This window comes from Pteropus alecto, unplaced genomic scaffold (genome assembly GCF_000325575.1).
Source record: "Pteropus alecto unplaced genomic scaffold, ASM32557v1 scaffold79, whole genome shotgun sequence".
NCBI classification, from domain to species: Eukaryota; Metazoa; Chordata; class Mammalia; order Chiroptera; family Pteropodidae; genus Pteropus; species Pteropus alecto.
This window is the reverse complement of record NW_006494612.1, coordinates 3,545,960-3,564,714: the sequence shown is the minus strand read 5'-3', so window position 1 is coordinate 3,564,714 and position 18,755 is coordinate 3,545,960. Positions and strand designations below refer to the sequence as shown.

At 36.8% G+C, this 18,755-nt stretch overlaps 1 protein-coding gene across 3 annotated transcripts in view; it reads left to right on the top strand.

The window, feature by feature from the left end:
* PDSS2 (decaprenyl diphosphate synthase subunit 2) overlaps nt 1–17,814 on the top strand; it is a 212,876-nt gene extending 195,062 nt beyond the window's left edge. For all 3 annotated transcript variants that reach the window (XM_025042420.1, XM_006926049.3, XM_025042421.1), the window contains one exon: nt 17,030–17,814. In XM_025042420.1, coding sequence (XP_024898188.1) covers nt 17,030–17,188 — 159 coding nt within the window. In that variant the 3' untranslated portion in view covers nt 17,189–17,814. The remainder of the gene's footprint in view (nt 1–17,029) is intronic.
* Nucleotides 17,815–18,755: the final 941 nt, after the last annotated feature.

The window sequence follows — 18,755 nt, the reverse complement described above, 5'->3', positions numbered from 1 at the left end:
AAAGAGTGCCACCTATTGAATTGTAGGAATTTGTGGGCATGTGTTGAGACTGGTGGAGAAGCTTCTCGGACCACATTCACGCTTGGTTTGCTATGGTAACTAATATATATATATATCTGAAAGAAAACGAATATGTTGACTACTCTCGCTTAGGAAAACATCTACACACGTCTGTGTATTTTCCCCAGCTGGAGCTGAGCGTATGCCTGTAGTTTAGCCTACTGCTACTCGAAATAAGCATGCTGCTAAAAGACTGAGGCAGATGGTATTTTTACCACTTCAGGCAAAACATGGCACCTATGATTCGGCTTTCTACAATTTTAATTTTTTAACACATTCAAAATGGCTTGCTTAAATTTTTTCCATCACAGAGATGCAGGCTTTTCCCCAATTTCTTTTTAATAATTGCTTCAGATACACAGGTATGAATAAATATCACTCTATTGAAACCAGACCCTTTCGGCACTGTAAGTGGGCCTCCTGCTCATTCTTTCACAAGTGCCTTAGACTGGGCCTTAAATGGGCTTTGACACAAAGACACTAAATGATTTACAGAAGCTGTCTATATATTCATCTCCAGTCTTTCTTATGCAATTCAGATAATTTTCGCCATGACTCCGGACAGAAAGGAGAGTCATTCTTTCTGATGTCTTCTTATTGAAGTTCACTCTAAGCACAGAGAATTGCTCAAGACTTAAGCACTTGGTAAAGAAAGATCTTCCAGGTGTTCATTCATTAGGCATCCAGTTTTAGTTAAATGTAAAAGATATTTTTCTAAAGGAGTGAGATTTTGACATGCCCTCTCTCAGAATTTGTTCAGGGTCCCAGAGTGGCACATTCTTCTGGCTCCATCCTCCTGTGCCTCTCAGGCACAGTGTCTAGAGCCACTGTTCTCCTCTTCCCTCCGCCCTCAGAAGGCCTTGCACATTTTGCTTTGTTATAAAATGCATTTGCATAGAGTACACATTAAAATTCTCTTCCCACCAGCAAACAGTGCTGTCCACAGACATTTGCATTTGTATGATCACATATCATCACTTCCCTTTAAGAAGAAAATGGAGTCTTTCCTCTCTTGCCATGGTTCTCCTTTCCAAGTGTTGCCCTTTTAGCCAATTTTTCCCTTTTATTATACATAGATTGCATCAACCATTTTGCTGCATACAGAGTCCAAAATTCTACTTTTTTGAACCTCGAGTATAGAAAATTTTCAGTAAATATTATTGTCCTTTCTTTACTGACAAAGCCAAGCTCTTTTTTTTTTTTTCCTTTTTTTGGCAGACGGTTTTTGCTTGCTCGTTCTTTCCCATAACCCTAGCTAACTGGCTCTGAGAATTTTTCACATTGGCACATTTAGAGACCAGATGTTGCTGTGTTTTCTCCTCCCCATACCCCTTCCTTGGGTAGATGCTGCCTCTCCTATCCCGGGATTTTACGATAGCTCCCTTGATAAAATATCCCATACCGCATCACTCTATTCACGAAATTTCTTGTCTCCTCTAACCTCTTGAAGTTGTCTTAACATTTAGGATTTCTGTTTTAGTGATAATTATAGAGACTGTGGAGAAGCACTGATATTTCCCTCCCCCATCTTTTTCCATAAAGGACTTGTGGTCCAATTAGAAGAGATGTTTATAATAGATTTTGAAGAAAAAAATCCAAATCCAAATACCATCATGATATAGGTACAACTATGTAAAATTGTATATGCTTGATAAAGACTGGAGGATAACATGTAAAAATGTAAATAAGGGCATTAAGCTGACAACATTTAAGCATGTTCAAAATAAGAACTACATTGTGTGTGTGTGTTTAATTTTATCTTTTAAAAGTGTACTCTGATTTGAATTGGAATTTTTTCAGATTATGGACCTGAGCTACTGAGAATTGAAAAATACATTTTTAGCAACATATTCAGAATTTAATTCTAGGCTTCTAAAGAATTGCTTTCTTCTATGACAATAGGCAGAAATGCACAGTTGGAAAATGTAAATTTTCTTATGCTATGAATTTTTGCACAAGGCCTCGAGGAGTGGTTGAGGTACTGGAGGACAATTGAAGAAGAGGGAATCCACATGCTGGGCAGGCATTTCAGGTCTTGATCTGATGATTTAACCACAGCACAGTGATGGGTGCTGGAAGATACTGTCAGAACTGCCATCTGAAAATTTTAAATATCCCACTCCTTATTTCCTTAAAAATCAGATAAAACCAATTATTTTTCTTTTGGCAATCATATTTCAGACAAGTATTTTTCCTTGCAGCGATAACAAATAGATTTTTGTTTAATCTGTTTTCCAAAACAATTCATTTACTAAAATTGGTTTGTGCATCTACTGCTTTGATTCCAAATCTCCTTCAAAGTATAATTATTAATAATAGAAAAATAATTGTGGATCAATTTCTGTCCCTAATAAAGCATAGAAGCTTTTGTACCATGTGAAATTTTTAATCAAAAATAAATTTTAATCACACATGCAATCATTAGTATCTTGAACCAGAGTTGTGCCTTATTATGAGCCCACAAGTCTTTGCAAAACAGTTGCCTTCTGGACATTTATTCATTCCCCATCATCAAGCTATTTTTTTTTCCTCATCTCCAAGCATATTATTTTGCATCTGTCCCGAGTGACTATCATCTTGCTTTGATGATCTATTCTTATAATTTCTTAATGTTATTTTAAAATTAGATTCTTGTTCTCTGAGGTGTTAGCAATCCCACACACCTCAATGGCATCAACAGATTTAATGATCATAATCTCTATTCCCTTGTGAATTGTGAATAAAATTATTAAATGATATCAATAATAAGCCTCTTTATGACATCATAAAACATGCCACCTTCTCAGTTGTTAGCTCAAATACTATTGATACTATTTTAATTCAATCCTCTAAGTAGTTGTCTTTTTTTATTTTTCCTCAAATCATATATTCCCAGCTTGTTGATCTTAGGTTTCTAATTTTATATATAAAATGTTAAATTACTTAGTTCAAAATAATAATATTTAGTGAGGCAATCTCTCCCATTCTTAAATTTACCATTTTGAGTTACTGGCCTCTAAAAAAATTATATATTTACATAAGAACTAACATTTATCAGGAAGCTAAGGCAGACTCAGATTGTCGATGACCAGTTCTTTATTGTAAGCCTGGAATCCTGTCTGGATTTGCTCACCATCATACCCTGAGAGCCTAACACAGTGCCTGGCACATACTAGCTACTCAGTAAATATTTTTTGAATTACTGTCGAATGAGTGAATGAATGAATGACCTAAGATACGCCAAATGTTTGTGCCTATATTCTGTACTTTTAATTCATAAGACATATTTGACTCCACCTTTGTTCCTCTTATTCCCCCACTCCCAAGGGATACTTTTAATCAAATCGTTACATCCTCAATGCCTTGCACTCCTTGAGTTGAAATATTCAATTGGAGTAACCTTTTGAATCTTAGTCTAGAAAGCTAAGAATGCCCTGCAGGCTGGTTCTGCGGGTGAATGCTCTGCACTGTGGGATAGCTGGATTCAATTATTGCTCCCAGTTTGTGGTATCAGGAGCCACCTGTGCACAGGGAGTGCCTATATGCCTTTATATAGAGGATAGAGCCTTCTATCCCTATGGAGGAGCCTGTTTAGTCCCCTGAAACAGTTTTAAGTAGAACTGAAGGGAATACTGTCTCTTTCCTTGTCAAATAATAAATAAATAAACCCACAGTGGAGAAGCATGGGTTTTCCAAAATTATATGTTTCGAGAGAAAGGGAAGAGAGGCACCTCTGTGTAGATGCTGAATGTGGTTTTAATAAGTTAGAACCCTTTGTCCTTACCTAGATTGATATTTCTAAATGCATACGCTTATCTTACAACCTGATTTTGTACAACATGAAGGATTTTTGTAATTTCAAGATTCTTGATCTCTCAGAAACCTGTAATTTGTTTAGTTGGTATATCTTAAGCCATTCCCCCATGTTTCCCAAGCAATGTCTGCAGTACTACTCAGCCTCCCCTTTTATGGGTGAGAGAATCCTGTTTCTTTCTCCCAAGTCTTTGACTTTCTAGCTTGATGAAAGATTGTACCTATCAGGCATAATAAAGCCAAAGATGAATCTCTGAAGATTAATGCCTGCATAGCACAATGGTGCCCCCTGTGGAAGGTCTCCCTGTTCTCGATCTAAAGAAATTATGCTGACCGTTATCTGTAATCCATTCCTGACGAGATTTGCGTGTACCAGATGGGAAAGGTGGTAGGCCTTTCTCCGTGCTGTGATCTCTTTAAGGCGCACACCTTCGTATGCATGTTTTCCGTGTGAACTCTGTTCCAGACACGCACTAAGCACTTTAATCAAATGTTTCTATCAAATTCTATATCTGAATCCCTTTGTTTTTTGAAGAAGAGATCAAATAACCTAACAATGTTCACACAGTTACTATCTTACAGTCATGAAGGTCTGCTGACTCTTCAGGGTATATTCTTTACCACCATACTGCCTCCCAAGGTACTTTAGACACACTACAAAAAAAAAAAAAAAAGAGAGAATTTGTATGCAGGCTTTGGTCTTACAAGTATCCAGAAAATTATATGTGTTACTCTATAATCTGACATAGTTCTGGTCTCAGAAATAGTGGTTGTCTAGTAAATGACTCTCTTAGGATTTATTTTGCTGCACCTGCAATAATTATTATGATTTTTTAAAAACTGATAAACATTCTTCACTCTTTCAAGAAAAGTTTATAGCTAAAACCATTTAAAACAAGTTCTTACCTTATTCTTTTGTGGGAGACAAGGATCTGTGTTTACAAATATGCTTTCCATAACACTATAACGTAGAGACCCCCTATGTCTGGAAGAGGCATTAATCCTACAGATATGATTACATGACACACTCCATACATTGATTCCTGTATTTGCTCCAAGTCTGAGGCAACCTGCCCAGAAGACATGGCAGAGGTATACATTTATTTCATTGTCATTATTCTCACTAAATGTAGATTTTCTGTTGTTTGACATACTTTCTAGTGATGGAAGTCATTAATGTGTTTTAAGCTCATTTTGTATCAGAGTGCGCTTTAGAATGTTAGGACTCTAGGGTCATGTGGATAGTGATGGTCGTCAAAGTAATTTTGAGGGAAGCAATATCCAAGTACCAGCTTTCAAATACTAAAGCAGATGAAAACTGGGACATAAGGAGGATTTAAGAAGTGTATAAATAAGATATGGACTCAAGTAAAATAATAGAAGCCTTATATTTAATAGAAACCAAGATACAATAAAAAGTTTCTCTTATATAGTTTATGTATTCCTCATAACCCCCAGGACTATTTGATACCTACATGATGTGAGTGCTCCCGTTCCACAGTGTTCTCTTTAATTAAATAACCGGCATAGTATTTGTCATGAGATTACAGAGCTTACTATTTATTGATTCATTCCTAAAAGAGCTACAGGCAAGAGTGGCTCCTTGCTGCAGTCGACAACCTATGATATGTTTTGCTTGTTGAATTTCTATTACAGAGTTTGCTAAAAAGCTTCGTAGTCACAGTTTTGCTTTTTGAATTTCAATATGTGGAATTAAGTTCCTCTCTGGAAAAAGATACCAAAATTAAAAATTAGTTTTGAATTAGAATATGAATAAAACTGTGATTTATAAATCTTTACATTTTCCTGGAGAAGACATGAAGCACTGATTGTTTTTCCTAAGGAATAAAGCCTCAATTTAATATAATTCCATATTACTGACTTCAAATGCCCAACCTGTCAAGTGCTGATGAAAGTTTATAAACTAAGAAAATTGTACTTTTTGATCTATCTAATTACATTTCAAAATTAGGCACATCTGCTCATACCCTGAGCTACAAGTTGACCTCTGTTTCTTTAAGTAGCAGGCACTACTTTTCCTGAATTCTCTGCCATGGAGTCAACAATTGAGGCCAATTTCGAGTATGCCAGTAAAATGTTTTTAACTACATGAAAATATTTCTAAACTGTCTATATATCTAGTTTATGGGTATTTATATGTTTTACATGTATATAAATATATATATATAGTCAGACATGATAATTTGTATGAAATGAGTTATTTGGCTATGTTCAGTTCTTTGTGGATCGTAGTTCACAGCATGGACTCATAAATGTACTTAGGTGAAAGATTAAGCCTTAAAATCAGTTCTGAAATCTCATTCTCAACAGGAGGTCAGATACCACCAAGACTGAGCCTAATAGACACATGTAGAGGAGAAGGCAAGAAAAATTGAAAAGAAAAAGAAAATATCAACTCCGTTATTTTGATGTTGTTTTTTTTTTTTTTTTTTTTTAAGGAATATAGATTAAATTTTAAATGGTCAAGATGATTTGGGAATTAATTTCTTAAAAAACAAGCATGTTTCCAATGAGATTTAAAATATTGAAAACACCTCCATGAATCTGTATAAAATAGTCTGTGACTGTTTATAAAGCCAGGTGCATGTTACAGTGAACCCTGTGTTTTGCAATGAACCCCATGCTCCCTTCCTCTTCAAACCTTGCATTTGTGTAGAATTTTATTGATGTCAAAGTAACTTCACATATATTATCTTATTTATTCATAGTAATTCTATGTGGTATAAATATTATCTTTCCAATTTTACAAGTGAAGTGAGCTTAGAGAAGTTGCTTTGCCCAAGGTCACACATGTCCAGGTCCTTTCCTACTAAAGTTTGCTCACTGCCTCTCTACAATTATTTTTCATATTGATATGAAACACAGAAATGAGTTAATCAGTCTTCGGAGGAGAACATGTCATTTCATTATAAGATTTCTTTTTTAAGTTTCCTGTCGGGCTTCATCTGGGGGATTCTGCTCAAATGCACTTGAAAGGCCACCACATCTGGAAATAGTGACATTTCATCCCTCCTAGAGCCCATCTCTCCTCTCACCACCACCCCCCCCCATCTCCAGAGGCTTCGGGTCTCAGGACTTTGCAAGGGAAAAGGAGAGCAGTGTAACAAATGTCATACATGTCATGCACTCTCACACAGTGATGCAGAATGATTTAACTCTGCAAAAGAATAAGCAGAACTTGACAAAAAGTGAATATCTTAAAGCTCAATACAAATTTATATTACAGAAATTTTACAGACTATTTTACAAAAGGAAAATATTCACTTTTTATTAGATAACAGTAAAAATGTTAAAGCATAGGTTAAATTATATTTGTCATTTTTGAACTAATCCTTTATTTAGTCCCTTATCTAATATCTTAAATATAGTATAGCTCTGAGATTGGTTTTAAAAAAACATACTGAAAACAACGTAAGTGTGAAATTCCAAGTACTTCTACTGCAGTAAGAATCTTTGGTTGAGATTTTTAGTAAAAATAAATTTTTATTATTAAGAATTTAAGTAAAAACATATTAGTTTTGTTTTGTGACTCAGTAGTGGCTGTGATGACACTTGAGTCTTGTCCAGTGCCTTAAAAAAAAAAAAAGTATGATCAGAAGAATATACTTAATCAATTGAGATATTTATGGCCTTTTTTTTAGCAGAAAATGTGGAAATTTTCTGCATCCAATTCCTATTGACATTTGTTCTGCAACTACATGGCACTTTTACTTATGATAGAAAAAAAATGTATGTGTTGTAATAGAGGTACATAATTAATCTAATGATGGCTTCAGTTTTCTATCATCTCTGAAAATATCCAAAAATTTTTGATTGACATTTTTTTTTAATCCACGATATGTGTTTTAAAAATTTGACCTTGTGCACAGGCATGCAAAGGACATTATTGACAAAAGTATGTATTCTCTTCTCAAATGAAATTGCACTGCTTTCCAGTTCACGTAGAAGTAAAAGAAAGGACATTATGGCATGGTGGTTAAGAGCAAGAACTCTTCGAATCTTAACTCCAGCACTACCTTCTCCAGTGTTACCTTAGGCAACTTACTCTTGCACAGCTTTCTGTAAAACAAAAATAATAATAGTACCAACCTCATGGGGCTGTGCTGAGAATTGCATGTATGTATCTTCTGTTTTAAGATGATAGATAGATAGATAGATAGATAGATAGATAGATAGATAGATAGATAGATAGATAAATGATAGATAATCTTAGAATAGAAGATATATGCATATATAATATATATAAATATATACATATACACATCTCTTCAATCCATACAACAGCCCTACGAGATAGATACTATTATCTATCTTATTATAGATATATATGTTATATATAGATATATCTTAGAACAGTGCTGGGCATACATAAGTACTATATATGGGATTATCTTTTTGTCATTGCTGTTCCTATTGTTATTACTATTTTAATATTGAGAAGCACTACCATTCTTACTGTGTTTTTGCATGTGAATTCCTATGATTGAGAATATAACAAAAAATTTTCTTATTTCTGTCTCCTTCTAACTTTGCCTAAGTAAGATATTCAGTTAAGATCGGTAGATTTTTTTTCCTATAGATTCTTGCAAATAATTTGTTACCCTAAATAAAAAAAGAATGCTTTTTATGCTGTTTGCCATACATTTCACATTTTTTCATATTAGAGAAATGTTTTAATTGTAGCTTTTCCTTTCTACCAAGTCTTGCCATTCAAAAGCTGACAAGACCTTTCAATTGAAGCACGATCAGCTAGAAATCTTAGAATTGGATGGGACTGTGGAAGCAGCTTTGTTCCAGCTCCCACATTAGCTAAGTTTCATTCATACCTTCTCTGGCATGGTCATCCAGTTGCCAAGGACTTCCCTTAATAGGGAGTTCACAACTTGTCAAAAATAATTCTTCTGTTGTTAGACAACTCTTTCTTATTCGTAATTGAAATCTGCTTTCCAGAACTTCCCCTTGTTGCTCTTTGTTCTGTCCCCTGAAGCATATAGAACAGGACTATTCCTTCTTCCATTTAATTGCTTTAGATATTTAGAGATAGCTTTCATACCCTCCTTTAATCTTTTGCTCCAAGTTAAACATTCCTTAGATGACATGTTGCCAAATACTTTTTCATCCTAATACTGAACCCAATCTATCTTGAATGCCACCTCTTACACATGGCATCGTCACCCAGAACTGAACATAGTTTTCTAAACGTGAGTTGACATCAACGAGTGCAATGTGGCTGTTCCCACCTGTGTTTTGTAGAGGTACATTTGTTGATGCTGCCAAAGTTTGCATTTGCTTTTTTTTTTTTTGTACCTACATTGCAGTCTTGGATTATGTAAAGAATGCAGTTATCAAAGATTCTCAGCATTTTTTAATGAGTCACTGCCAAACTGGGCTTATACAATTAATTTTGAAACTTAAATTCACAACTATACAACTATCCCTGTTATATATATATCATCTGGCTACTATCAATCTATTGTTCAACATGTCAAAACCATTAAAATCTTGATGCTATCCATGTGTTAGCGTGGCTATGTGACATCTGAAAAATTTAAATTTAATAGCATTTCTTCTCCGTCTTCATTCAAGCAATGCATAAAACTGTGAAAGAAAGCAAGTATTGAGTCCTATAGCACAACACTAGACATCACTTTTCTGCTCAATATAAATCCACTACTAAACATTGTCTAGGAGTCCTTGTTTATATATTCAAATCCATATTACCATACTCTAATCCAGGCCCCATTTCTCTGTATTACCCATGAAGAGAATGAAGTTTCTAAAATTCAAATATACCCTATCTTTACCTTTTCCAAAGCTAACAGCCAAGTGGTCATATCAAAAGAAAAATGGGAGTGTTTTGTGATGACTTGTCCATTGTGACCTATCCTGGAACTGTGATCACCATTGCCTTTTTTCTAGAACTCACAAACTGTCTATTTAACAACCTTTTCTGGAATTTTGCCATAATTCTTCATAAATTCACTATTCTGTATTCCAGAATGTACCTTTGTCCTCATCTTTTCCTTTTGTTCTATATTTAAGTACATTAGTCATTTGAAATCTCGCATTTCTGAGATTTCTCATGGTCTTTTGGTTAGCTGGGAAGGACATTTATATGCATTCTAAGCATGCAAGAGCAGACGGTGATGGGTGGACAACTTTGCAAAGGTGTCTTAGACCGGACACCGGCTATCCAGAATGAGGAGGAAGACAGAGGGGCAGTGCTAGGAGATGAAGACCTGACAGGAGCATCAGACAAAATGAGTGAGAAAGTTGCCGATGGGTGGCGACTCTCAGTTACTTGTCCTTCTTAGGAGATATTATGTTTGCAGTGGGAGCTTGTGTGATCTTGGAAAGCGAAGGACATCTGAAGGCAGAAGAAAGGCAGTATGGTAACTCTTTCCAAGGCCTCCCTCACAACCTTAATGGGCTATTTGAATGCATTTTTCATCCTTAAAGTCCTCTCTTTGTGGAATTTATTTTAGTCATTACAATTTTTAACTCATTCTTTAGCTGTTCTATTGCCCCTTTGTCTTCATAATATACCTTTTGCAAGTATTTGGGCTTACTCGTTCTTATTTGACACACAGCCTTTACATTTTCAAGCCACTTATTTTTCCTTCCCCCTTTTACCCCTGTCAGTCTTAGCAGATTCTAACAAGGTGGTTTGTTTCTGAACATTTTTCTATGAGGAAAAGAACTTTAGAAACATTTTGACAAGTGTCCTGGTGATAAAACAGAGTTATGAGTGGATTCCCACACAATTTTTACAGCTTCGTACATTTCCTTTGTCAGCTCCTTCAAATCAGGGATAGCGTCCTGTCTCCACAGTGCTGCTTTGTGCTGATCAGGCGCTCACCCGGGCTCAGCAATGGAAGGGATGATATGCTCCTCCTTTCGCTCCTGGACCTTTTCAAGTCTGAGCCCTGAGAGAACTTATTCTGTAGCCATTTATTTTGGTTTTGTTCATAATTAATTATGACTAATTTTGGAATTTAGTTTTTTAGAGGCTCCCATCACTCCTGAGATATATTTTCACCTATGATTTCTTGGAATCAAGGTCATCTTTTCACTAATTTTTGTGAAATTAGTGCACCTTCCTGATGTATCATCTGGGTATCCAAAACCATGCTTGCTGGTCCTTTTCTTTCCCTGATTCTAATACCAAGAGGGCATTACTTTTTTTGTCAGATTCCTATCACTTCTACATCCAATTAAGTTGACATAATTAAGTGAGAAGTGCTTCTTCTATCTTCTGATACATAAGATTATCAGTCAGCTCACCAAAAATTTGTCAACTATGGAATGTGAACTTTAGCAGATGTCAAAGACTGGAGTCCCATATCATTCCTGCATCTTACCTTTCTGCTAACTTCATAAACTCCATTAGGGAAGCGTGGTCCCTTCTACCACTTGATTAGGAGGTATGTGGTCTCTCTCCATTTCAGCATGGCTTCCATTTGTTTCCTTTTACTCTTATCCAGGTGTTTTCAACCATAAAAAAAAAATGTATTATTTTATACTCCCTTACTCTCTATTATACAGTTTCTTCAGAACAAGGTCTAGTTTGTGTTCCAGACAAGTTTTAACATCCCCATTTTTCTCTAAGCACTCTGTCTAGTCGGGTGAAAAAACTTGGGGTTATTTTCAAATCTTTCCCAGTGCTGTAGAGTGGAAGACCTCAGGGTGTCCAGAAGTGAAACCCAAGCTATTTCACAAATTTCCTGCGCAGTCTTGTCCACATCACTTAGCCTCTCTCATCCCAAGATCTTCTCCTGCGGAATGAAGTGAGAAGATAAGATTGTGCTTGGGATTTCTTCTAGGTCTTTAAGTCTTTCTCTGGTTTAATTTGAGAGCAGTGACATCTGCCTCCACTTCTCCTAAAACTACTTGGACCGCATGGCAAAGGCTGGTAATATTTGAAGAAGATTTTTGAACCAAATAGATTTCAGAGACATACAATGATTTTCTCAAAAGGGTCTCACAAAGCAACATTTATCACTGGAAAGGTGTTTAGTAACATCTTTTAACAAATGTTAAATAATAGTGCACTTAACTTTAAGTACTTTGCATCCTCTTCTCTCTGTGTTAATATGTTTAATTGGATCCTCTAGCAGGGAATTTGGACTTAATTTATTTCAGGTGATGCCACACTTAGACAATTATTCCGTTGACTTAATTAGAGATTTAATTATATTAGTGTCTTAAAGCGCTTTATCAAGGAAATAGAACGGAGACTAATAATTCACTTTTTTGTATTTCTTGTGTTATTTATTCTACAGCTAAATTGTTTTTCAAGTCATAAGGGCCAGTGTGGCTACACTATCACTTCTAGCCACATTCTAATATAGAAAGTTCTGTCTATGCCTTATTTAGTCTTTACCTAGTCAAAATGTAGGTGAACACAAAAGTGGAAGAAATTGTTTTTAATTGTGACCTTTTATCTTGCAGCTCTTAGAAACAAAGTCATAGGTCCAATCCCCCTGTGTTCTATTTAACCCTTTCTGGTTCTATAGCCCTATAACAGCCCCTCTTATAGGTGGTCTTGGGAGGCAATGTTCCTCTCTGTATCTCCAGCCCCTGCTGTATACCTAGGCGATAAAGGTGCCCAACAAATTCTTGTTGAGTTTAATTATGTCATGGCAAAGATGGCTAGTTGGACATGTGGCTGAAACAATATAAACCCAACACAACTATTTTAAAATAAAGTAAATCAAAATACGAGTGAGGTACTCCCAAATCCAGCTAATCATTGGAATGACCTAAGAAGCTTTTCTTTGTCTTTGTTTTTTTTTTTTTTTTAGAACTTACTGAGTCTGTCTCCAGGAATGGGGCCTAGGCAGCTACATTTTTAAATTCACTAGGTAAAGCTTATGGTCAGCCAGGTTTGGGATCCTCAGCTTAATGTGTTTTTGTTATATTTATTTACAAAGGACAAAATCGTGTCGTCAGGATAGACCCATTGCCCATTCTAATTTATAGTAAAAAATTATCTCATTTAAGGTCTATTAATTATATCTAAAGGATTTTCTTTAAGCCAATAGTTTATGTAGTTGGTGAAAGTGTTTACAGATCTCTTCAAGGAACAATACCTTTCATGAAGGATTAGATTACTTGTGAGTCATGAAATGAACATTTTACACATAGAATCTATCAGCTCCCTTGATATGCAAAGCCCTGTGAGCTTACCTCTGTGGAGAGAGCAGATTTAGGTATTAACTGGAAGGAAAATAGTCATTGGGTGAGAGGAATTACCGCTTTTAGAACTCGAGTAACTTTCAGTAATGTCCTCCTGGGGACTTTCTCGTCCTACTCTGAATTACCCTTCATTGTAGGGTTACATACCATATAAGCCACCATCAAATATTCAGTTGAGCCTAGCTGAATAAAGTTTATAGAGTAACAAACTAAATGAAACAATAGGAGAAATGCAGAATGTAAAATATTGTACAGCACAGCCTAGTCCTTTTAAAATAGCAATGTCATAGCAGAGAAGAAAGATTAAAGTGTCGTGGCAAATGAATGCAGTGTGTAAACCAGGATTGATCATGGTTTGGAATTTAAAAAGCTAATAAAGACACTTTGGAGCCAGTTGGGGAAATTTGCACATGGACTAGACATTAGATAACATTAGAGAATTATTATGAACTTTTCTATCTGCGATAATAGTATTCTGGTTATGTGGGGGGATGTTCTTATCATAGGAGATGCATGTCAAAACAAGGGTGAAGCATACTGCATTCTATAGTATGTCCAAGCCAAGTCCTACCAGCTCAGAGCCTGTTGTTAAATATTCAAGAATTTTGTGATCCCACAATCCTTGGTAGATTGAAACCCAATGATAGGAGTATTCATACCACAAAATTCTGGAAATATTACAAATAGAGCTTTTTTCCTCCGCTGGAGAGCTAATTTACCAGCATACTACTGCTGCCAGCTTATTTTCCAATGGTTCAGAAAACACACACACACACACATACACACACACATTCTCTCTCTCTCTCTCTCTCTCTCTCTCTCTCTCTCTCTCTCAGGTAGATAGAGTAAAAGTGGCAAAATACTAAAAATTGTTAAACCTAGGTAGAGGATATTCATTGTTCTAGTATAAGAGTCAGCAGACTTTTCTCATAAAGGCCGAAGTATAAATACTGAGGCTTTGCAGGCCATAGAATCTCTGTGGCAGCTACTCAACTCTGCAGCTCTGCCATTATAGCACAAAAGCAGCCATAGACAATACTTAACTGAATGAGCATGGTTATGTTCCAGCAAAACTTTATTTATACAAACAGCCATAGTTTGGCCACTCTTGTTCTAGTCTTTTAACTTTTCTATACTTTTAAAATATTTGATAATTCTACCTTTGTCCACTGTCTCTGTCAACCAAAAGTCTTTGGGCTTAAAGAGAAAGGTGCAGGTGGATGGACAAAACTAAAAAATAATAATAAAATACTTGATAATAAAACATTTTTTCATAAAGTTCAGATTGCTTAACCTGGTTTTCAGTGCCCTCTTTGATCCCCGAACACCTACTCTTGCAGGCTGTGTCACACCGGTCTATTTTCATTTCCTGGAAACTGCATTCTGGTCTCCTCTGTGTCATTGCTTTTCATGTCAAAAGCTATTCTCTTTTCCTATAATTCCCTTGCTACCCCAAACCTCATAATAACTATCAACATTCTCAAGACATGCCTCAAATCCTACTTACTTGGTCAGGCCTTCATGAATCTCTTCTAATTACAGTTGATCTCTTATTTCTCTGATCATCTATACTCCTACGTTTGTACCTTGGTTTTGCTGCTTTTCACAGTATACTCTTAATTAGTTCCTGATCCATAAACTAGAGAAGGATCATTGTACTCTTTACACATAATAGGTGCTCAATTGATATTTGCAAACTGAAATCCAGTCATGCAGATATCCATATGCCTGTAACTACCAACCAAGAAGTCTAGAATAGAGAATTTTGGCCTGTCTAATTTAGATTTGGGGAAAGTAAAGATAATGAAAATGTGGGGCATGTCTTTCTTTTCTCTTTTCTTTTTTAATCTTTAAGGCTGGTCTGATCCAAATTCAGCTACTTTGAGGTCGTTGTACATCGAGCTAAAATAGATGTGATCTTAGTAGGTGGGGTGGCTATCTTGGCAGGGGCTAAGGGCTCTAAGAGGAAGAAGTAAGTCATCCTGAACATCTGTAGTGCTTTAGCACTGTCAAGCACTCTGCTGTCTCATATAGTCCCCTCAACAGTTCTACAAGGGACTGATATTATCTCCATTTAGAACTCAAAGCAGTTAAATGGCTTCCCTACCATTACAAAGCTAGAATGAGAGTTTGAATCTGGCTGCTTCTGAAACCCAGCACCATTTTAGTATCTTTCTACATTCACTGATTGGGAAGAAGCCAGGGAACCCCAGGCTGAAAGAGTCCCAAAGTTCATATGCAATGTGGAAATTTCTGTGGAGTGCTGAGAGTCTGGTGTGGTATAATATTAAGCGTTGCTGGGCTGGGTGTTAGAAGAAACTGGCTTCTGGTCTCTGCCACGATTCATATACAGTCTTGAGTGAGCCACCAAGCATCTCTGGACCTCTGTTCTGTGATCTCTGTAATTAGAGGAATAAAACAGTTTATTTCTTTTATTCCTTTATGTTTCATGCATTATGCAGTAGCTTAAAGTCTAATGAAGAGATAGATAAGTGAATGAAAAATTAAAATACAACACTATAATAGTGCTGTACTCCAGATATGGAGAGGGTCCTCAAGGAACATCGAGGAGTAGCACCTGGCCCCTTGGGGCTGTCATTCTAACTGAGCGCATTCCACCCAAAGGGAATTTGGGGAACTTGGAGGCAGGGATGAAGATAGTGTCAGGGGAGATGAGAGCTGTAAGTAGTTTCCCTAGATACATGATGAAAAAGGGAAACCGATAGAGTCCAGGGGCACAGAACTGGTGGTGGGAAGACTCTTTAAGAGGTGACTGCAAAAAATAATCCAGACGAAAGATGAAGATCATCTGAACTAATGTAGTGGCAACAGAAATGAAGAGCAGAGGATAAATTCAAGAGCTCTAAAGGAGGTAGAATGGCTGGGACTTAGTGACTGTGTCAGTCAAGATGGCTACAGACAACTTCTCAATCTCTGTGGCTTCAAACAACAAAGATGTGTTTCTAGCACACATGTCAGGTGCGGGTTGGAAAGGCACTGTGGTGGCTCTGGAGTCCAGACTAAGGAGCTCCTCCACTGTGGCTGGTTGATGTGCCAGAGGAGAAGCTCTGGAGGGACTACACAGACAGTTGCATGCTACAGCCCAGAGCGACATGCATCATTCACAACTCATGGACTAGAACTTATCACTTGGCCCCCAACCGGTCTCCAGGGGCCAGAAAGTTCAATCATGGGTAAGCAACACTGGTACTGCCATGGTGCCTGACCAGATAAAGGATGAGGGAGGGCTCCCAGATTTCTGATTTGGGGAATTAGGCAGACATTCGAGGTATTCACTGAGAAAGAGAAGATGAAATCAGGGCAAGGGGGAGATGGACAGACCAAATTATTATAGATCTTTTTCAGCTCTAAAGTGTAACCATTTTATCGGTTCTTTCGTGTCATCAAAGAGAGGAATTGGAAATCAACTCCCTTTGTTGTGAGAGCTTACTTTATTCTTTACATAGGGTATTGTAGTTCATTCTTCCTAAATAAAGACTTGTAGTTTTAAAAATATAGTATCTTGAATTTTCGTATGGAGTATTGTGTCAACATACTGTGTAAAAAAAAAAAAAAAAGTTATTAACTAGGATGCTAATGAAGCCTTCCTCGCATAAGAATATCAGGCTGCCGAATTCAAAATGCCAGAGATGTAAATGCCCTCTGCCATCCCCCAGTAGGGCACATTTCAAAATATGAAGGGGTGGGATTCAGGGAGGAGGCGTAATTAGGCTGATTGGAGCCTATTGTGCTCCTCTGGAGCACAGACACGGAGCAGCCTTAGGGGATGTTAGTGCCTCTAGAGCATTGGGGAAAGATGTCCTCTTTACCTCAAAAGAATGTAGCAGAAACGAGAGATCTGTACTGTTTCTTCCCTTCTTTGTTTTTCACCTCCCCTCCCCAATTTAATTGCGGTACCTTAAAAACTGACTTTTATCGTGCATTTGTTTCTTAACAGTTGCGAGAAACAATCAAAGCTGGCAAAGGTGTGACTTCAGCTATTGACCTGTGTCGTTACCATGGAAACAAGGCACTGGAGGCCCTGGAGAGCTTTCCTCCCTCGGAGGCCAGATCTGCTTTAGAAAACATTGTGTTTGCCGTGACCAGATTTTCGTGACACCAAATTAAAAAGACACTGTTGTTCATTAGGTGGAAAAATTGAGGAATGAGGTGATCGGGAAAGCTTTCATAATGAAATATCTAAATTTGTTAATGACTTTAAAAACCTACACATTTTTTCCTTCCTTTTATCACGTTGTTAAATGAATACTGCCTTCTTTTTGGAACTGTTACAAACAAAATTAGAAAGAAAAAAGGTCAAGCAGTTTTTACTTGTCACGCCAGAAGCACACTTGAGGCCGCAGTAGCAGAAATAATTAATGAGATTCGCTCCTGTGACCTCAGCAAATGGACAGGAAATAGGTCCTTATTGATTGGACCAGGCAGGGACGGCGCCAGGGCGGTGGCCTGCGGTTTTCCTTCCAGAGAGGACCGAGCAAGCTGGAAGCTGCAGGTGTCAAGGGGAACACTGTCGATGCCTGCCAGGGGGGACTGTCAAAGCAAAAGCTAGTGATTAAGAAAAAAAAATGTGCTTTGTCTTCTTGCAGTTGTGTCTCTGTATTTATAGATACAGTGTGAATATACTTTGTGTTTCATATTTTTGTAAGATTTGGGGAGGGGGAGTATCTGGGGAAAAAATGCCGATTATTTGAAGTAGGAAATTAAAATGTTATCAAATGTTAACTTGGTTGTAGTAGAAATTGCCTGTTTTTCTTTCTTGAAGACCAAGTGTTTATTCAAATACATTCAAAGCACCAAACTTTTTTGAAAAGCTGAACAAGATACTTTTTTCAAGTAAAATGTAATTATTTGTAATACTTTTGTATAGAAAATACTTTTAATTTTTAAAAGCTTCAGATATATAATTGTACAGGGGAGTTCATTGGCAATACTTTTTTTAAACCTCAGAATGTCAAATTTTGGTCTTGGACCACAGACATCCAGTTACAGAAAGAATATAAGCAATCTCACAGGCCTGCAATCGGACACTGTCTCTGTGTGGTTCATAGGAGATGATTTTGCGGTTTGCATGCATGCAATATGAGAGCACCATTGACAAGAAGGCTGAGTTTACATAAATGATCTAGATTTAGACTCAGCTACCTTTCTTCCTTATGTGGTGTAATTACAGCCCTATCTGGAGACAGCGAACACAGCAAACAGATTTTATTACCTTGTTCACTCAAACACCAAGTGAAGTTATTTTAGTTAAATTCATCCCCACAAAAGTTACAAAACCATGTTATCATGGCCCGGCGTGAGGCATGCAAGGAAAAGAAAATACAAAGCTACAGAGGTTGAAGTATTGTATTACGAAATATTTATAAGCAGACTTAAAATATTATAATTGTACAGTTTATGCTACTACAATTTGAAGGCCTATAGATTTAGCTTAAAAGAACACTCTTTTGTTTGAAATGTCTTTTCTCACAGAAATTGGCTTAATTAGTAACTATGGTTAGATGCTTTAGATCAGACAAGGTTTTAATCATTAACTTCCACAAAGGAGAAGTCATGCTTGGTGTTCTCTAGATGTGCAGGAACTTAAGTAGGCTGCAGGTTTTATTAAGCAGATGGCCAGGTACTGCAGGGCACAAGGTGAGGTCCTAGGGTCATCTGATTCT